Below are 21,199 nucleotides of genomic sequence, written 5' to 3'. Positions count from 1 at the left end.
TATATTCTCTGTACGTTTCGCGTGTCTGGCCTGGCAAATTTTGAAGTTTTTTTTCATGTTTTGTGTTGGGTTTCGGTGACGACGGGCCATGTGCATATTCCGTCTCCCAAGCTTCGCGTTAGCGTTTGAGTGGCTCAAAAGCCACAGGGTTGGGATTTTTTTTTCGAAAGTTTAGCAACTTTATAACATTTTTTTTATATCAAAAGACTGGAAAGAACGGCATTGTCATTTCACAAAGATTTTAAAAATACTCATTGGGGAAACCTATGAAGCTTTATGCATTTGCACATGAGACCATATTCTTGTATTTTAACCTGTGTCCCCCTTTTGTAATGCAGCAGACGTACAGCACAGCTTGACATGAAATACCTACTCAATTGATTATTCGCTCTGTGTTCGAATATCTCTACTCTTCCGTCGTTCTTCTCCTTCAGAGCGGAGCACTCTCTAGTCTCTTGTTGGCATGTCTGGTTTGAGTATTTACGAAACAGATTGTGTCAAACATCATCCGACTTGTGCGTTGGCATAAATTTGAAAGGCGCCCAAAAGAAATCGAGTCAACTTGTTGTACCGATCTCGTTTTTGATAAACGAATTAGTTGTGAATAAAGGTTGGTTTCGTATCAAGATAAATGCAATCCTTTTTCACAATCCTTTACTTGCAGCATTTACTATTCAACTAAACTGAAACCGATTTTAATTTCCTGCATTATTGAAATCGGTTTAAATTTGATTTTATAACTGAGTTATTTATAAAATAACCCAATTATTACATAATTAAACAAAATTAATGGTAAGATATCTTCATCTAGAATGAGCTTTTTCATTCTGCCTTAATCTTCACAATCGACACAGTCCGGGCAAGTGCTGGTCTGGTATACGAGGAGAATATGCGGCCCTCATATGCTGGGAAACGATAAACGAAAGAATGATCATAGCCAGATAGAGAGCACGGGTTAGAAACCTTACGATGGTCCAGTGTTATGCGTCAACTGATTTGTAACCGATTTGCAGAAGAAAGAGCAGTTTCGCAGTCAATTGAACAGCGTGATTGAGAAAATTCCAAAGGATGGCATTAAAATCCACTTAGGCGACTTCAACGCAAAGATTAGCTCTGATAACAAGGACTTCCATCTGTACCGTTGAGCCGTCAACACGTACGCCGGAGCATCGTATCGTTGCTGTGTACCTGCAGGAACATTTTACATTATTTATTTTTTCCTTACCTGTATTTCAATCAGCACTTTTCAGTGCTAAAATTATTTTCATTTTCTTTTATTCATATTTTCTCTTTTCTTTCCAGCATGGGGAAGTCTTCGGCCGGCTCAAGGGCCGGAAGAAAACGGATTGCTGAACCTAATCCAGGGCCATCTGCCAAAAAAGTTGAAATTTCCAATTCATTCGATGTCCTTCATAACATTGGTGATGAGGAAATATTCATATTTAATTCTGATAAGAGTACTAAGAAACCTTCTTCTTCTTCTTATACTCTTAAAAACGAAAAGATTCCACCAATAACGGTCACGATTCCTGACTTCAATGCCTTTCGAAAAGAAATCGTCACTTCCGTCAAGGATGTGAAGATTTCTTTTCAGATCGGTCGAAGGGGAACTGCTCGTATATTGGCGGAATCTTTTAATGATTTTCAAAAAATTTTAAATTATTTGAATAATAAAAAACACCAATTTTTTACGTACGAAACTAGAGGTGATCGTCCTTTTAAAGTTGTACTTCGTGGTCTCACCGGCGATCAGACACCGGATGAGATCACAAATGAATTAAATTCTTTGTTAGGTTTTTCTCCAATTCAAGTAATTCAAATGAGGAAAAGAACCAACACGAATAATACCAGTAGTGTTGGTTTTGCTCCTGAACTTTATTTGATCCATTTTAAAAAGGATCAGGTCAATAATTTGAAAATTTTGGAAAAGGCTCGTCTTATGTTTCATTGTCGAGTAAAATTTGAACCTTTTCGTAAATCCCATACCAATTTTTTACAAAATATTACGCAATGTCGTCGTTGTCAAGCTTTTTGTCATGGCACTAAAAATTGTAGAATGAATGCCAGATGCATGTTTTGCGGCTCATTCGATCATGAAAAATCTAAATGCCTTTTTGGTGGTGATAAGCCAAAAACAGAATTTTTTAAGTGTGCGAATTGCGCAGGTAATCATTCCTCGAATTCTCTAGATTGTCCCGTTAGGGCAAAAATTGTTGCTTCTAGGAAAAACCCCAAAGTTTCCAGAAAAGTTTCTTCTCCTCCTTCCTCTTTTTCGTCTTCACACGTCAGACCGGCAAACAACCTGCCTGTTCGCAGTCAGCCTCGGCCTACATTGGAATCACGGCTGGGTAATACCCGAAGTGATTTTAATGTTACCTGGGCTGATTCTGCGCCACAGACTCGTTGTTTATCGTTCTCAGAGGTGGTTGAAAATGGGTTGCCTTCTCCAGGCATAAATAATAAAAATGGGAAAAAACCAAGTCTCAACGTTCATGCGAAGGCTTGGGAAAATCCCCGAAATTCAAATACTTTTTCTTCTCCTTCCTCTTCTGATTCTAACAATTTTGTTGATTTGGGTGAGATTACTGAAGAAAAATTAAAATTTTTGCATCAAAATTTAATGGAAATGATGCAACTTATGTTGAAAGCAAATTCAATGTTTGAAGCTTTCCAAACTTCTTTTAATTATGCTAACAAAATTATTATGACTTTACGATTCCCTCATGGATCCAAATAGATGTTTAAATATTATGAATTGGAACGCTAGATCTTTGCTGGCTAACCAAGACGAGTTCTTTTTATTTTTGAAAACTCAAAACATACATATTGCTGCCATCACTGAAACTTTTTTAAAGCCAGACAATAACTTGAAAAGCAATGCTTTCTTTAAAATTTTACGAAATGATCGACTTGATCGACAAGGTGGGGGTGTAGCTATTGTCATCAATAGTCGTCTCAAATTTAGACTTCTTCCTTCTTTCAATACAAAAGTCTTAGAAACAATTGGAATTGAATTAGAAACTTCTATGGGGAAAATTATAATTGTTGCCGCATATTTGCCTTTTCAATGTAGCGGTGAACAGAAAAATTTTTTGAAGGGAGATTTACAAAAACTCACCAGAAATAAATCTAAATTTTTTATTATTGGTGACTTTAATGCAAAACACCGATCTTGGAATAATATTTCATCAAATTCAAATGGGAATATTTTGTTTAATGACTGCTCTGCAGGTTATTATACTGTTGAATATCCTAATGGGCATACTTGTTTTTCTTCAATTAGAAATCCCTCCACAATTGATTTGGTTCTAACGGATTTAGGCGAGCATTGTAGTCAATTAGTTACTCATGCGGACCTCGATTCAGACCACCTTCCAGTAACTTTTTCTTTATCCCAAAGTCCCATTGAAAACCCTTTAAAATCAACTTTTAACTTTCAAAAGGCTAACTGGGAGCGATATATGAATTTTATTGAACGTAATTTAGATGTAAACGTTCCACTGAATTCAATAGAAGATATTGATTTAGCTGTAGAAAATTTGACAACTTCAATAGTCAATGCTAAAGCCGCTTCAATACCCAAAGTTATACATAAATTTAATCAACCTTTAATTGATGATGATCTTCAGTTTTTGATACGACTGAAAAACATTCGTCGACGCCAATATCAACGTACTAGGGATCCTTATTTGAAATTAATTTATTGCGACCTTCAAAAAGAGATCAAACGTCGTTTAAATTTCATTCGTAATGAAAATTTTGCTAAAGCAGTAGAGGACATAAAACCCTACTCAAAGCCATTTTGGAAATTAACTAAAATTCTAAAAAAGCCCCAGAAGCCAATTCCTACTTTGAAAGATGGGAATAAACTTCTTTTAACTAATTCAGAAAAAGCTCAAAAATTAGCCCAACAATTTGAGTCTGCTCATGATTTTAATTTAAACGTTGTAAGTCCAATTGATGCTCAAATTTCCCTAGAATTTGATGATATTCTTTCTAAGCAAATTGTGTTTGAAAGTTCTTGTGAGACAAATATTGATGAACTTAAATTGATTTTCAAAAAATTTAAAAATATGAAAGCCCCGGGGGAAGATGGGATTTTCTATATTCTTATTAAAAAGTTGCCTGAAAGCACTTTAAATTTTTTAGTTAAAATCTTCAATAATGTTTTCACTTGGCTTATTTTCCCAATAAATGGAAAAATGCCAAAGTAACTCCAATTTTGAAACCTGGAAAAAGTGCTTCAGAGCCTTCAAGTTATCGACCAATTAGTTTGCTTCCTTCTTTAAGTAAACTATTTGAGAGAGTTATTTTGAATAGAATGATGATTCACATTAATCAGAATTCTATTTTCCCTGATGAACAATTTGGTTTTCGTCATGGACATTCTACTACACATCAACTTTTGAGTGTAACTAATATGATTAACGCTAGCAAATCTGAAGGTTATTCAACTGGTGTTGCTCTTCTTGATATTGAAAAAGCTTTTGACAGTGTTTGGCACAAAGGTTTAGTAGCTAAATTAGCTCGATTTGATTTTCCTGTATATCTCACCAAAATTATTCAAAATTATTTGACTAGCCGAACTTTGCAAGTAAGCTATCAAAATTCATGCTCTGAAAGGATACCCATTAGAGCTGGTGTCCCTCAGGGTAGTATACTTGGGCCTATTTTATACAATATTTTTACTTCTGATCTTCCTGATGTCCCAGAAGGAAAAGGTAGAAGATTATTTGCTGACGATACTTTGCTTTCAGCCAAAGGTCGAAATTTACGGGTGGTACGCAGTAGATTGCAACAAAATTTAAATTCCTTTTTGAATTACTTGAAAATGTGGAAAATTTCTCCTAACGCTTCCAAAACTCAACTTATTTTATTTCCCCATAAGCCAAGAGCAAATTTTTTAAAACCTAATGAAAATCATTCCATAACTTTTAATGGGGTTTCTCTAGAATGGTCTGATCACGTGAAGTACTTGGGACTCACACTTGATCGGAATCTTTCTTTTAAGAATCACATTGAAGATATTCAATCTAAATGTAATAAATACACTAAATCTCTTTATTCTCTCATCAACAGGAAATCCCGGTTGTGTCTGCGAAATAAGATGCTCATCTACAAACAAGTCTTCCGACCAGCGATAATGTATGCAGTTCCGATTTGGTCTAGCTGCTGCGCGACGAGGAAGAAAGCCATCCAGAGGATTCAGAACAAAGTTCTGAAAATGATTTTGCGGCTTCCACCTTGGCACAGCACCGAAGATCTTCATCGGATTGCGGGCATTGAATCGATCGGAGAGATGGCCAACAAAATTATCTCCAACTTCAGAGGCAAATCGATGCAGTCTTCCATCGCAGAGATTCGTTCTCTTTATGTTTAGTTTAATTTTAGGATAGTGTTTAGTTTTAAGTATAAAATATTTTTGCTATTACAGGATGTTCTCCTACATTAAAAACTTGATTGCGCTCAGCAAATTTAAATCTTATAAATAAATTTTTATAATCTAGTTAACTATAGGGCTATGAACAGTTCATTATTGAGCTGAACACCTAGTTTAATGCAATAATGTTATATAAGTGTAATGATGATTTGATACAAATAAAGACATATTTAAAAAAAAAAAAAAAAAAAAAAGCTCTGATAACACTAGTTTACAAAATTTAAAAAAAATAATCGTGAACTTGATTAACTGACCAACATTTTTAATGTAAAATCGGGCGTTGAATTCGAAAATGAAATTCAAAAAAATCTCAGTAGAACCGTTTTTGAGTTATGCTCCAAATATGAAATTTCGAAAAAATTAAAAAGTTCTTGTACTTAGATTAAAATATCTCGGACGGCATAACAGTAATTTGAAATCCCTCTTTTGCATATTGAAGGTGAATAAGTTTTCTATCGATCATCTGAACACTGTTTTTGCGTTTTACCAACAGTATTGCTGATATTAGTGACTTTATGAGAAAACAATATAAAAAACGCATTTTTTTAGAGAAAATTTTGTTTCAACGAAAGTTTTAGACTCGATGGTAGCACTTAAAAAATCTGGTTTTCTTTTGCGCTTGAATGTCAATTTAAAACAAAGATTTCAAGTGGTTATTTACCAAAATCGGTTGAAAATTGAAGAAGTTTTGGCTACCATACCTGAAATTTTTGGAGTTTTTAATAATTTAACGAACCGCAGTACACTTATCATAGTATAGGAAGAATGAAACATGATGAATCTCACTCGCTCCAAGTCAAAATTATTTATCAGCTTACCAGAAGGTCACATGCCAAGTTTCTGGTAGATCTGACCATACACTCAAAAAATTCGACACATTAGGGCTATGTGTCTGCCTATATAGATTTTTGCAATTTGTCCCTCAATTGAAAAACATGTGTCCCACACCTTTAGAGCAAGTTCACTGGTTGAGATGGAGTTGGAAATTTCGAAGGTTTACATCACATCACAACACATTTGCCGTCCACCGGTGTTGGGAAAATCTGATATTCGAACAGTTTCGCGCTGCAAAATTTGTATCGTATAACACTTTTTGGCGGAGGGTGATAGAAAAACACGATATTTTGCAACACCGAACCAAGTGATAGAGTCGGCGTTGCAATACAGTATTCGTGCATGAAACGCTTCGGTGCTGCCATCTAACTTATGCTCAAAACCTCAGTTGAGGGGAAAATAAAGGAAATTGAGCAATTTCAGGATGTAAACATAAAGTGATATTTTCTTTTTTTATTTAATCTTTTATCACTTAAATTGATACGAATTGCAATGAAGTTAATCAACTCTTTCAAACTCACAGCCAATTTTTTTCATGCCCTTGCCAATCGAATACATTTTGAGGCGCAGAGATGCCAGATAGCTGGGTGAATAAATAAATTCTGTTTGTTTGTTTTGTTTGAGCGGTTTTTGGGAGTAGGAAATTGTTTCGTTTTTTATACGCTTCTCCCTCCGCAATCTACCATGGAACGATCCTGTCAATCTTCCTGCATACGAAAACAGATGCAATCTTATTGGTCTACAAACACTGTCTTCCCGTCGAGCTTTGTCTGATGCATCTTTTATATCTGACATAATACTGGGTCATATCGACTGTTCCCAAATTTTAGAACTTGTGAATTTTAACAGTAGGCCCAGAAACCTTCGCTCTCAATCTTTCCTAGTTGTTCCGCATGCTTCTACTAATTATGGTCAAAATGCACCTCTCATAAGAACAATCCGAACATTCAACCGCGTTTCATCAGAATTTGATTTTCATATCTCCCGAAACACACTCAAATGTAAATTCCGTAGAGCTCTTTCATAATTATAGTTTTAAGAGATAATTGTATTGTGTGATAAATTTAAGTACTCGGTGTATCATTTAGATTTAAATTGTAATCTGTTGATGCAAAAGATGAGGGTTTTTACGCGCATATGAGACGGATTCAATCTTTTTCATATGAGCTTTTTACCCTCCAATACAGATAAAGATAAAGATATTCCGTCGGAATGTCCGATAACAAGTTCGGAACGCCGCCTTTAATGGATCCATCATCTTTAGAAAACGGAACCCTCGCTGTTAATTCGACAAGTGTCAATCAGATCAAACGTAGGCGTCGAATCGGGAGTAAAATTCAGCTTGTGTTCTGAATTACCTATACTTTTTATACGTCACTTGCTTAATTATCACTTTGAAAGTGATTTAGGAAGAGTTCAAAAACTTTATCAACTCGTGTAATCAAATGCACTCCAATACAAAACTCCTAATTCTGCAGAATACAGTTTAATATTGGAATGCATTATAACTTAAACAATACTTGTTCATACATATAAATAATAAAATTTTCATATTGACACTAGGTACTATTTCAAGATAATGATCAAGTAAAATGAATTTGATTTCAATTTTCGAACGGTGAATTCAAAATAAAAAAGTCAGTAAAATTACTGAAAAGCAAATTCACTTGGCATCGCTGGTTGCTTTCGATTTTATACCTTCGTATTCTATCACACCGGTGGACGGCCAACATTTTTTGTCTATATTTCACGATAGAAAAATTCCCATCTGTGCTACAGCTGTCAAAATTCCTACCACTTTTTCCCAACACCATTGGACTTGCTCTTACTGTGTTAGAAAAGTTGTTGGTTTTTCAGATTTGAAATGGCAGTTGCTTATTTACTTTTCAAAGATATCGGGTTGGTATAGGATCTCAGTGACCTAGAGAGAAATATTGTTAAGCTTAATAAATCTAACAATTTCTAGGTATATTTTCCTGTTCGCGTTGGTGAGGAGAGAAACTAAATCGTCATGAAGTATTAAGCTCGGCAAGTTGTTCCTGGAGAGTGTATGTTTGTAGCATCTAAATAGCGTATGTTCTATATTTTCCGTCGTGTTACAAATTTCAGATTTGTCATGGTCGGTTATTTTCCAGTGGTATAGTTTTTATTTATCTGTGTATGGAAGGTTGTTAGTCTTCCCATGGATATTGTCTGTTGTGAACCCAGATCAAGGTTTGAGAACCAAGGTTTTAATGTTGGATTTTGTAGAATTTTAAAATGATCTTTTCCTTTACTTAGAGATATGTTCTTGTATTCCTCTTGCTATTTTTGTAAAGATTCTTTTTTCGCTGAGTTTAAAGCATCGTTTAAGGGGATTTGAGTGTGGATTATCTTTTCGTTAGAACATTTTTGTTTCGATAGCATATTTCAAGTTAAATTTCACTATACCTTGTTTGAAATGTTAAACCTTTGTTCAGTTTATTTTATAACATTTGCTCATAAATCTAATACTTTTTTTTCGAAGGTACTTAAAATTTTCTTGACCTGATAAAAAGGCCTATGCTAAAAGGTTGTCGTGTGTAAATAAATCAACAATTACAAGTATATTTCGAATCATCTGCTAACAAGTGGAAAAGATTTTATGAATATTTTATTGGATATCAATGTAGAATCAAGCAAAAGAAAATGAAAAATAAGCCAACCATTATTGTAAAGCACCTTAAACGGTTAACCCAGATCCTTCGTTGAAGTTGTAAATATATACGTAACATATGACTTCTAATAAACGTAATAAACGCTACTTTATTTTAGATTCAACATAAATCAACAATGAACATCTTTAAGTTATTTTGAAGAATTTTAAAGTAAGCAGTGTTTTTTAAAACTAATATTTTCTAAATTTTTTATACATTTCTGTGAATATTTTAAACTATTTTTTGGATAGCCTACTAATACATATGCAAGCAACGGAGTAGTATACCTAAGGAATCTAGTTATCCTGTTGAACAACCAGTTGACAGAAACCAATTTCTACCTACGATTGAACGAAGCTTTCAATGAACTTTTTTTTTTATTTACTCAACCCACCGTGTCGAAAGTGTTGGAGTTGGATGGCGAAAAAAAAAATCCGAATCGATATCGATATTGTCCCTTTCACGCTCATGTCACGTAAATTTCAAGCATGAACAGCATTTTTCCGATCTCCCCATTGATTTACAAAATTTAGAACTTAAGTTGCAAATCCATTATCCTGCTCGGAAAACATCCCTCATTGTGCAAGCTTCCTGACTTGGGGCTAGCAACCAGGAAAAACAACTCAAAAGAAAAAAAAGAAGCCACTCTGCTTGAACTGCCATTATCCCTCCCTCCACTAGAATGCAGATTGCCACCACGACGGATTTTTCGACGATCGGTTTCTACCGCACCTACGCACCTTGAGGGCTCACAAAATCACGGAAACCTGAATCTGCAGCACACGCGAACCGATTTAAAACGATTTTCTACGGTTTTTGAACGATTTTAGCACACACATCAGGATTTACGGGCGCGGAACTACACGATCTCAGAACTGGCTCGGCATGTGCCAAAATGTGAAAAGACTGTGGGAGCGAAACGGAATACCGACGAATGGAGCGAGACGGAACGAGTTGGAGCGCTGATGACGGGAACAAAATTTGACAGCAGCGCATATGCTGTCAGTCCAGGGTTGCGGTTCGAATTCTCAAATTTCGAAAGGGATCTATAAATTATGTGTACACGCTCCTTTTTTTAACTCAAAATTTAGTTTGACCCAGGGGGGTGACAATCAGGTTCTTCTTGCGAACAAGAATCTTTTTCTTTTTTTCTATCCATCGGGAGAAACTTTTATGGTGTTTTCCTCTCAAAGCAGTACAGAGTTGAAAAAGTCAAAATTTCAACCAATGAGGAACCAGAATGATTGTTGTGTTAGTGTGCAATCATTCATAATTCTCTACGATTTGACATCTAGTCTGGTTCCTTGACAGCAAAATGTCAGGTTTGTTATGGGCCCACAAAATCGTGGGCCCGTAATTTTGATGGTTGTCAAAATCAATGACAAAGGATAGGGCTGTCACCCCCCTGGTTTGACCGAGGTTCAAAACAGTTCGATTCTATTGGGCTTGCACAGTCAACGAAAATTACCGAGTTCGGTAATTTTTTTTACCGAAATCCTAACATGTGTAACTCGTTAAACCGTTCGGTATTTTTTTCATGCATGGCAGAGAAGTGACAGCTGTCAAATATTACAGACCTTTTCCGGTATAAAATTACCGAACCTCGGCTGATCATATCCATGATGAATCTAGTATGGTGGTCTCACATGTCAAATCGCACGTCCAGCCATATTGAAAAAAGTTTTGACAGCTGGCTGAAGTGTTTACGAAAAAGGGGGCACAGGGATACCAGGTGTTTGAGATACAAAATCAAAGATAAAAAAGTCTTTGGATGTATGTGCCCAGGAGTGGAAAATAGAATAAAAAAACATAAAAGGAGCTCAAATGTCAAATTGATTTGATTAAATCACCGACCAGTGAGCAGGCATCAAATTTTGTTTCATGAGAATGATCATTCTTAAAACTTTTTTTAAGTCGTTGAGAGAGTTTTGCATTGGATAAGTTTACAAGTTTTACCAAACTGAGCATGCCTCATCTACACAGTAAACGAAAATTACCGAGTTCGGTAATTTTTTTTACTGAAATCCTAACATGTGTAAATCGTTAAGCTGTTCGTTAATTTTTTCGGTAAAAAATAAACGAACATCGGTAAATCGATTCTTCATTGACCGATGTTCGTTTTTTTACCGAAAAAATTACCGAACACACGCTAACTTTTGGCTACCCCTTAACGAATACTTTTGACCCGTTATTCAATAAGACTGGGAGAACTCCTTTTTAAGGATATAGTCGCTGTACCCCTTAAAGGGTACTCAGCTTCATAACGCTTGTAGCGGGTCAAAATTACCCCTTATTCCAAACGCTCATACCGGATGAAAATTACCCCTTATTTGAGACGCTTTCATATGGTGGAAACTTCAGGAGCTGCTTATGGGAAATATGTTTGCTGGGAAATTAACGACAACAAAATATCATTTTTGATTTGGTTTATTGAAATATAACAATAGCAAAATTTATTCATCATTTTTTTTTACCATTATGTTAATCCACTGCGGTTCAGGTTTCGTCCATCGGCTTAAAATTTTTCTCCGCCCTCATCCGGAACTGTGCAATTCTGAAAAAATAACATGAATAATTAAAATCGAACAAAAGGAACAAAATAAATACATCATAAAATACTTACAATCTTTCGCATCAATCACAATTCACCGGATAAACAATAACGCTTTCAATGTTACATCTAAAACTACCCCTTTGAAGCGGACTCGAGCTTTTCGAAATAAGGGGTAATATTGATCCGTTAAAATGACCCTTCATTTGACAGATAGTGGAGGTTCTCAATAACGGGTCAATTTTACGCCTTTAAGGGGTAGCCAAAAGTTAGCGTGCAGTTTAACGATTTACACTGTAAACGAAAATTATCGAGTTCGTTAATTTTTTTACCGAAATCCTAACATGTGTAAATCCAAGGCGGGTAAAGCTTCAGGTGTGTTCTTATAAGAATGCACGGAATCGTCCATCTTGTGACAGGCAATCGTAATCGTAGGCATGGTAGACGAACAATTCGCTGTCAAAAAACGCTCCGTCTCCACCCCCCACCAATGAGAAAATTTTGGTACCCCTTGCCTACTTTTCCTCAATATGCACCCACCCTACTGACTCACCCTGTGTAAATCGTTAAACTGTTCCGTAATTTTTCGGTTAAAAATAAATGAACATCGGTAAATGAAGAATCGATTTACCGATGATCGTTTATTTTTTACCGAAAAAATTACCGAACAGTTTAACGATTTACACATGTTAGGATTTCGGTAAAAAAATTACCGAACTCGGTAATTTTCGTTTACTGTGTGCATGCTTGTCCAACACCTCGCAAACAGAACAGAGCAGAGAACGAATTACACTTTTATCATTTCGGTTTCCGAGTGCACTGCTCAGCCGATCAACGTTCACTTATCTTTTTGCCGAGTGCGCCCGATTGCGGTTGCTCTGACGGTCGGGTGGACGTCGCTCGCTCTAAAGAAAAGAGAAGGAGCTGGCAAGAAAATTGTGCTCTAGCGACGCTGCTGTGCCGCTCAGTGTATCAAACTAGAAAGATTTCAATGCAGGAATGTTTTCTTCAAAAAAGCCGTTATGCAGTGCGGAACAGTGCATCAGTTGAAGAGGTCCAATGTAGGTTTATGTATGAACTATTTTTGTACGTAGCCGGGCCGGGCCTTCCTGGCAAATTATTTGAAAAACATGGTGAAAACCGGGCAAATAATCTGAAATACTCCATTCCATAAACCAAGCAATATCCGGCCAAATCTGAGGAAATTCCAGACATTCATCTAGTGAAGAAAAACGACTTATATTTTTTTTGTCGCAACACATCAGCAGTGTCAAATTTATGTTTAAAGCATACAAAGTAAAGTTTTGGTTTGATGTTTGATGAAAAAAACTTTCACAAATCCAATTTTTGACAAACAATTTTAAACTGAATTCGATTTTCTTGTTTCATTTTCCAAATAATGTGGATGAAACTGGGCAAAATCCAAGTAGTTTTTTCACAATATCCGGGCATCCGCAAATTACTGTTTACTTAGGTTTATGTGCTCTTGATATCGTACGTGGGAAGCATTAATTTACAAAAGCAGCAATTCGAAAAGTAACATTTACTCAAATTATCCAAAAATCTTTGCCTTTTAAACAAACCGTGAACATTACGCAAGAATCTGGGACAAATTTAAGTAATAAAACTTCAAAACTTTCACAAATAGTAAAATTTAGGATTTATCTTCCTTAACCGCTACGCTTTTGATATTTTTCGACCGAAGAAAGCTATCGTAGCTAATCATTTGTCCTGGTGCAAAACATCAATCTAGAGGAACTCGCTTAGGAATGAAAAGATAGGTGTTTTGAGCAAAGTTGTTAATTTGCATATTTTGATATAAAATTTAAAGGCGAGAGATTTAAAAATAGCGCGATAATAACAATAACTTTTTGTAGTGCATTTTTCAAGTATTTTTTTTTTTATTCAACCGTATCTTCTTGGGTTAAGATTGTAGAACTTTGATATGTTAAGCAAAGTTGTGTATTTTGTTGAGATAAATAACTTTGTAGAAGAAACTTAAGCTCTAATATGCTAAACAAGAAAGTTATGATTTATATCTCGCTATTGGTGGACTTCTAAACTTTATATTTCATATAAAAATATGCGCTTTATTATACAGAACAATGTTGTCGAAAACACCAGCATTCTATCTTAACTACCTTTGGCGTTATTAATTAAGTTCCGTTAGATTTATGTTCTGCATTGTAAATTCTGACGCACTTCCAAACATCGATCCAGACGCAACCGATGAAGGCAAACCGAGTTTTCTGTAAAGCTTCTCTATCGCCCGAGTGCGAACGAATTTATCTGCACCGGGACGCACTTCATCAGTTTGCTTGCTTCTCTTGCCCACACTTGGGTGGACGCTTGGTCGCTCTGGAGGTAACGGAGCATTTTTTTAAAGATTCTCCGTTTGGGAGAGCACAGCGAAAAAAATACACGCTCTTACTCTGAACGGGCAAATCTGAGGAGCGATGCCAAGCATGACTGTGTGGTTTTCCCGAATGATACCTATCAGATCCGGATTATTCGATTGGATCTTATAAATTTATAAGATAAAAGTGTGTGATATCACACTTGTTGTTTTCTCAATCAATTTGGTGTCAGCCATAATACGTCGAAGAATTAATACGGCTGGATCGTCGTAACAAGTGAAATGTAAGTTGCCGCCATTATTTAAAACTATAAATATCATACTATTAAATTATTTTACTTCTTTTTCTAGATTTCGAACTCAGCCAACTGCTGAGCCATTTGGCGAGGAATTGTTCGGCAGAAACTGAAGAGGAGTTTTCAAAAAAAAATAATTTAAATCCATATTTCTTTATTTTACACATTTTCCTCTCTAAGCGCCTAATTATTTCACACATTTTCCCGTTTTAAACGCTTTTTGCATAATGTGTGAAACGCTCACATTTCGTTTCTTAAGCGGTGTTTCACAAAAAAGTGCAGCAGTATCTTAATACATTTAATGTGTTGGTCTACTTATTTCCAAAATGTGTGAAACTGCACACACTAATGTGTGAAGCATTTTGTCAGTGAAGGCTGATCCTGATAATGTGTAAATTTTGAATCTGCATGGTGTGTAATAATCACAAACCAGTTTGACAGCTCCATGCGTTTGCCGATAATGTGCACGCTAACTTTTGGCTACCCCTTAACGAATACTTTTGACCCGTTATTCAATAAGACTGGGAGAACTCCTTTTAAAGGATACACCCGCTGTACCCTTTAAGGGGTACTCAGCTTGATAACGCTTGCACCGGATGAAATTTACCCCTTATTTCAAACGCAGCGGATGAAAATTACCCCTTATTCCAAAAGCTTCCGTATGGTGGAAATTAAAGGTTCTGTTAATTAGAATGTTCCCCGGAAAATAAATAAAAACGAAATGTTTTATTTCATTTTGTTTATTGAGATGCCAATTATTTTTAAATTTGGATTCACTGGAATAACTTTTTGTATATTGATAGATGATATTCTCTTGAATATTATAATTATCTCCTGAAAGCTGAAAGAAAACAAAAGATTAGATTTTAAGTTAAGAAAACATTAACTATCAATCTTACCTTCAATTTTAGATCGCCGCTATGCGTTTCATGTTGAAATCTATTTGTGTCTGCCTGGCTCGTCCGGCACTTTGCTGTGCTGCTGAAATGAAATGAATGAATATAAATTCGGAATGAATACAATTCAAATTTTTACAATTACAACTTACCACAACATCTCTCATCAGGCCAAATTCAACGCTTTTAATGTAACGCATCTAAAACTGCCCTTTTTGAAGGGAATCGAGCCTTTTAAAATAAGGGGTAATATTGATCCGATATAATGACCCGTTATTTGACAGATCATGGGGGTTCTCAATAACGGGTCAATTTTACGCCTTTAAGGGGTAGCCAAAAGTTAGCGTGTGCGTGGTATAATTTGCAAAATGTGTGAAATGATTTATCAGTGTATTAGATATCTTTCAAACGTTGTTTTAGCAGTGGGGCGTTGTGATTTTTTAATAAATTTTGACAGCATTATGGTTGCATCAATAGCACTGTTCAATGAACGATTATAAGCCAAATGCTTCCAAATTAAGTAAAAATTTTAATTTTATTTAATTTAAAATTACTTAAAAGTTCATGCAGATACCAGTTATCTGGATTGGTCCGCCAATTTTTTTTTTTTTCAAAATTAATTTCAAAATGTTTGTTACCCAAGTAACCATTCTATTTTCATTACAGCTGTCGATTCATAGAAAAATCACAATTTTATGCTCCGATGCTTAAAATAAATATTGCACCTATCTAGTGACCAAGAGGGATTCGGCTTGAGCGAGCCAAACAGCAGAAGCAAAACGAGAACAGAAAAGATAGGACGTTATTTGTCAAAGTTTTGTGCTGATTCGTATAGAAAACGTTACGAGTTAAAAGTTAAAACTTTCAAATCGCTTGATTAATAGAAATTAGACGTCGTGCTTAGCATAAATAAGTTGATTAGCGAAATGTTGTAATTTAACGTAGTTTGTAGACCGTAGCGAAGAATTTAGTGTAATTCTAACCTCTAAATCTGACGGATTACGATCGCTACCAGAGGGCCATTATGTCGAGTCTGTCGCGCCGGGAGCTGGAAGATATCCGGCCGAACCTGGATAAATTGGTGTATAAGGTACTGGGCAGTGTCGAATCTTCCGTGTTGGCCACAATCGAGAGTAATTTGCACCATGGTTTTGACCGGCGGAAATTGATCGATAAATTGGCTTCGTTTGTTGATGGTAAGTCTGCACAACATAAACATAGGGGCGTTGAATTTCTTCTATTGCTCTAGAAATTATTTTATCGATTTCTACTGTTATCAATAACCCAACTATTCAAATTGTTCATTATAAAAATATAACAAGTACTTATGCGACACATCTGAAAAAGCTAATTTTGGTATATTGATAATATAATAAGTGAGGTAAAACATGTGGCTTCCTAACAAAACCATGAAAATGTTCGATAATAGTCTTTTATTCTCAAACAAAGTTAAATCACATTTGTATCTTTTACTTCTGCAGGCAAAAGAGCATGCAGATTATCGGACAAGGTTGAAGATTTGTTGGATACTCTTAAATCATCCACGCATAGGTCGTCTAAAAAGCGCAGTCACGAGGAAGATGCTCGGGAAAGGGATACTAAAAAGGTCAAAACAAAATATGAAGACGAGGTTATTAAAAAAAGTTCTGAGGAAAAGATTCGCACTAAAGAAGCCCCAAAGGCCTCGGAAGATCGTCCACCAAAAGAAGATCTGGCATCGAAAAACTTTTCATCCAATCAGATAAAGATGATGATGGAAACGGCTCAACGTGAAATCGAAGAGCGCAAGAAGAAGCTTGATTCCATAAAAGCAGCAAAAGCCCCACCTCCATCGGCAGTGGCGGCGGCTGCAGCGGTTTCAGCGAAAATATCAGCTGCTCAACAGGCTCCAGCAGCTCCTCAAGCCCCTGTCGATATCGAACGGTCTTTGAAAATAGCCCAACTGCAGGAACAGATTAGGGCAAAACTATCAGGCACCCTGGCTGCCGTTCTTCCTCCCGTTATTCAAGATAAGCCAAAACCTCTTATTTTGGATGCCGAAGGAAGAACAGTAGATGGAAGTGGACAAGCTGTCGAGGTTCCCAAACTTACTCCCACGCTAAAGGCAAATATTCGAGCCAAAAAGCGAGAAACAACGAAAGCCCTCGCACAGGAAAAGCAACATCAAGAGGAATCTGGCGAAGCACATTTTTTCGATGATCGGATCGCCATCAAACCTGCCGTCCGTAACAAGCGAGCTCTCCGATTTCATGAACCCGGCAAGTTCCAACAGATGGCCGAGAGGCTGCGAATGAAATCACAGTTGGAAAAGTTACAAAACGAAATCTCGCAAATTGCTCGCAAAACTGGAATCAGTTCTGCCACGAAACTGGCCCTGATCGCCCCGAAAGCCGACACTCAGTCCAACGAGGTTCCGCAAATGGAATGGTGGGACTCGGTCATTCTGACTGATGATCTCAACACCCTAAACCGGGACGGGCGCATTTCGATTCGCGAATCGGCCATCACAAATTTGATTGAACATCCGACGCAGATGCGGCCTCCAAGTAAGTGCTCTTTCTTAAGATGGGTTGGTTAGAAAAACAGGTTTTGTGCATTACTCGGTCGTCTTATTTAGCAAACAGGTTCTTGCCCCTAGCAATAAAAAATCGTTATCCTTTTATTTGCGTTCTTCGTTCCATGGGAATGTCTCGTCTTGTTAAGATGTCCTGCAAAAGAATGGGGTCTTCTGAAAAGCGATTTCCATGCATTCCGCAACAGAAATAGCCGATTCAAATTCAAATTTACCATTTTTGGCTTTCGGGATGAAGATAACAATAAACAAGATACTAATATGCTGCAGTACAACAAACTAATTTCAAGAATCCAGCACTCTATAAAATCCTTGCATTATTTTTTTTACGGACATAGAAAAATTAAGGTACTAAACAGTCATTAGAATCCATTGCTTGTTTAACCAATACTGACTTTTATAAGTGGTTTTAAGATTTTTAGGCATAAATTTCCTGTAGCGGATGAGCTGATAAAATTTTCTTTTTTCTTAATTTAATTTTATTTAGATGAATCGTCACGCCCCGTTTACCTGCCGGTTTTCCTGACGAAAAAAGAGCGCAAAAAGCTCAGGCGTCAAAATCGTCGCGAAGCATGGAAGGAAGAGCAGGAGAAGATCCGACTTGGACTGGAACCACCACCGGAGCCGAAGCTTCGTATCTCCAATCTTATGCGAGTGCTTGGCACCGAAGCGGTCCAGGATCCTACCAAGATCGAGGCCCACGTCCGGGAGCAGATGGCCAAACGTCAGAAGGCTCACGAGGAAGCAAACGCGGCCCGTAAGCTCACCGATGATCAGCGAAGGGACAAGAAAATTCGCAAATTGAAGGAAGACACTTCGATGGGAGTGCATGTTACAGTTTACAGAATTAAGGACCTGCACGATCAACAAAGCAAAAAGTTCAAGGTGGAAACCAATGCCAAACAGCTGCTGATGACCGGTATTTGCGTGCTGTTTCGAGACTGTTGTGTGGTTGTGGTCGAAGGAGGGCCCAAACAGCAGAAGAAGTACCGCAGATTGATGCTGACGAGAATCAAGTGGGAAGAAGATTTGGTTAAGAACGCCGATGGCAATGAGGTGCCCAACTCGTGCGTTATGGTGTGGGAGGGAACCGCACAGAGACGCCACTTCGGTGAGTTCAAATACAAATCGTTCCCCATGGAAAAGAGCGCTAGAGAATTCTTCCAGAAGCATCACGTGGAACATTATTGGGATTTGGCTTACTCCGGAGCTGTCTTGGAAGCGTCCGAGGACACTTGAAGGTATCTTAGTTGCTAAACAACAGTGCATATATGGTAGGTTTGTATATGTTTGTTTTTTTTTCTTTTTTCCGACGGATATATTCTTGACAAAATTCTAAAAGCATTCTTCAATCTGATTTTTTGTCGAGAGTCAAAGTGCTACAGAATATTCAAGATCCATATTATTTCATAGTGTTAAATAGATTTGGATATACCATTAGGTTTCTTAGCCAGGTGTTAAGAATTTATGCCGAAATCCATGTAACATTCCATCTCTCCTACGGTAAAAGAGGGGAACTTTAACTACACTTTTCCAATACCTAGAATTATTTCATCCTTTGGGGACCAATAAGCATTACTGTATGAATTCATTTCAGCAATTTGTTATTCGAAAAAAAAATTCTTAGTATGAAAAGTAAGTTTTGCTCCGTGCCACCGGTTGGTCATGTCACAAGTAAGTCGAAAGTATCAAATACGATCACGAACTGTTTATTTTTAATGCAAGCGCTGCCCCCACTGAGACATCAAGCTACTGAATACTTTTCAATGGCTTTCTCTAATTTATTTGGATGGACTTTCTTTCTTTGCCTCCAAGAGGCCTCAAGGAAGAGCACCTTCAAATTCCAATTTGATATGAAAGCCCTAAAAGATCAACATATCGTAGTATGTTATTCACATTTTCAGCTATTTTTAATAGCGTTTCGAAGATTTGATAGCGCATCGCTGGTGTAAAAAAGGACATTAGTATCCAAAACTTAGGAAATTTATTGTATGAAAAATTCAGTTTACAGTTGTGTAATATTATACCGCTTGATTTTTTTGCAGCTCGATTACTGTTTTTTTTTCATGCACTCGAGATTTGTGTTGTAAACAAAACAAATAAGTTTAAACGATGTTCCATTCAGAAAAGATGTTTATTTTTTATCACATTACTTTTAATCCTAGTCCACAAACAGAAAAATAGCCAGTGCTTAGAAATTGAGTGCCCCAGTTGTCCTTTTCACTTTTTCGCGTACCGAGATGCTGCAGCATCCGAAGCAGCCACGAAGGTTCGTTTCAGTTTGTTCTGTCGTGATTCCCTGTACGACCCCACCACATCTTTGGACAGCTCGGCTATCAGTGACATCGTTTCCGGCGGATAACGGCACCCGAGAAACTCGACGTTGGTAAAAACCTGGGCTAGACAAACCAGCTCGTCTTCGCTGAACCGTTCCATGTGCGCTTCCATGAACATCTTCCGCAGCTCCCAGTGCTCGTCGCACTCGTAGAACGAACGGTATTTGTTCACGTCAAAAGTCATCTGTCTGGTACGATGGATTCTGGATGGTTTCACGGTTTAAATTCAATTCTATTTATATGGGTATGAATTCACAATTGGCAGCTTAATTGTAAAACTGTTTCTATTAAATTTATTTCAGAACAGCAGCAGCAGCAGGATAGGTAAACAAAATGTTTTGTTTGCTTGTTTTTGCAGGGATGCCAGGTGTATTTTATGCTCGTTAAGTTGAAACCAAGGTCTTTTGATACACTAGGTTCTCCGACTTTCACTTTAAGTAGGCGAGGAGTGAGCGGGGCTTTCAATGAGTTTGTTTATTTTTTGCTCAGCTTTTCGGTGGTTTGTTGGTAAACAAACTTCATGAGCTCCGTATAGTTGCATAGCCTACATAGCCAAAATGGCTGAATCGGGAATTCGATATTCGGTAACACCTCCTGAATATATACACACCTTGGTTGAAACGAGCTTATAGAATTCTAATGGCCCATTTTACACTTCACGTGGAAAATCTTATTTCGTCAATAACTAAACAACTGGACAAAACGGACAAAACTATAGGTTTTGTAACTTTAGAATCGATGGAGAAATGTTGAATGATGTAGACATGTTCCTTAAACCTGATAGAACTGTTTTTATTACGATTTCCCCGCCATACATTCACTACCGAATTATTCAATTTTATTTTCAGAACAGTAATTTTGTTTAAATTTATCATAATAAAAGATTTGAAAGGAGAGCAAATCAAATACACTAACGTCCGCTTTTTTTGGAGTTCAGGCGGGTTTTCAAAAACAAATGCGCGAATTAATACGGTAAACATTGAGAGTGGGATTAGCTCTAAGTCTTTAGAGATGAGACGGTTCAATGTCTTCCGTCCTGGACTGTAACTGAACTGATTGAAATCCCTTGAGATGTTGTACATGTATAATCACCAGTTTATGTTACAATCCCATAAAAAAATAATCACCAGTTTTCTGAAATCTCACGAGAGCAACTACGAAACTAGGCGAAAATGCAACTATCATTATAACATTGATTATTGGTGTAGAATTATTGGAACTGTTCGGATTAAGCATGTTCATT

General features: G+C 36.8%; 3 protein-coding genes across 5 annotated transcripts in view; 1 reads left to right on the top strand and 2 right to left on the bottom strand.

Annotated features, from left to right (window-relative positions):
* The window catches only part of LOC129743654 (eukaryotic peptide chain release factor subunit 1), a 45,456-nt gene extending 35,595 nt beyond the window's left edge, over positions 1 to 9,861 (bottom strand). For all 3 annotated transcript variants that reach the window (XR_008736643.1, XM_055735739.1, XM_055735740.1), the window contains exon 1: positions 9,690 to 9,861. The gene's annotated coding sequence lies outside the window, so the exon portion shown is untranslated. The remainder of the gene's footprint in view (positions 1 to 9,689) is intronic.
* A 5,884-nt stretch (positions 9,862 to 15,745) lies between these two features.
* LOC129745260 (U4/U6 small nuclear ribonucleoprotein Prp3) lies at positions 15,746 to 19,051 on the top strand. The gene is made up of 3 exons (XM_055738216.1): positions 15,746 to 16,244; positions 16,530 to 17,594; positions 18,108 to 19,051. Exons 1-3 carry the CDS (start codon positions 16,073 to 16,075, stop codon positions 18,857 to 18,859), a joined length of 1,989 nt encoding a protein of 662 aa, XP_055594191.1. The 5' UTR covers positions 15,746 to 16,072; the 3' UTR covers positions 18,860 to 19,051.
* A 673-nt stretch (positions 19,052 to 19,724) lies between these two features.
* Positions 19,725 to 20,310, bottom strand: LOC129747728 (partner of xrn-2 protein 1-like). Its single transcript, XM_055742068.1, has one exon. It carries the CDS (start codon positions 20,138 to 20,140, stop codon positions 19,841 to 19,843), a length of 300 nt encoding a protein of 99 aa, XP_055598043.1. The 5' UTR covers positions 20,141 to 20,310; the 3' UTR covers positions 19,725 to 19,840.
* Positions 20,311 to 21,199: the final 889 nt, after the last annotated feature.

Source organism: Uranotaenia lowii, chromosome 2 (assembly GCF_029784155.1).
Source record: "Uranotaenia lowii strain MFRU-FL chromosome 2, ASM2978415v1, whole genome shotgun sequence".
NCBI classification, from domain to species: domain Eukaryota; kingdom Metazoa; phylum Arthropoda; class Insecta; order Diptera; family Culicidae; genus Uranotaenia; species Uranotaenia lowii.
The sequence above is the reverse complement of the archived record's forward strand: the minus strand, read 5'-3'. Positions and strand labels throughout refer to the sequence as shown.

What these genes read in the sequence shown, in the direction of transcription:
- LOC129745260 (XM_055738216.1), top strand. Translation starts at nt 16,073, where the DNA reads ATGTCGAGTCTGTCGCGCCGGGAGCTGGAAGATATCCGGCCGAACCTG. An exon ending in ATTGGCTTCGTTTGTTGATG is followed by an intron (nt 16,245 to 16,529) that starts GTAAGTCTGCAC and finishes TTACTTCTGCAG; the next exon opens with GCAAAAGAGCATGCAGATTA. An exon ending in GACGCAGATGCGGCCTCCAA is followed by an intron (nt 17,595 to 18,107) that starts GTAAGTGCTCTT and finishes AATTTTATTTAG; the next exon opens with ATGAATCGTCACGCCCCGTT.
- LOC129747728 (XM_055742068.1), bottom strand. Translation starts at nt 20,140, where the DNA reads ATGACTTTTGACGTGAACAAATACCGTTCGTTCTACGAGTGCGACGAG.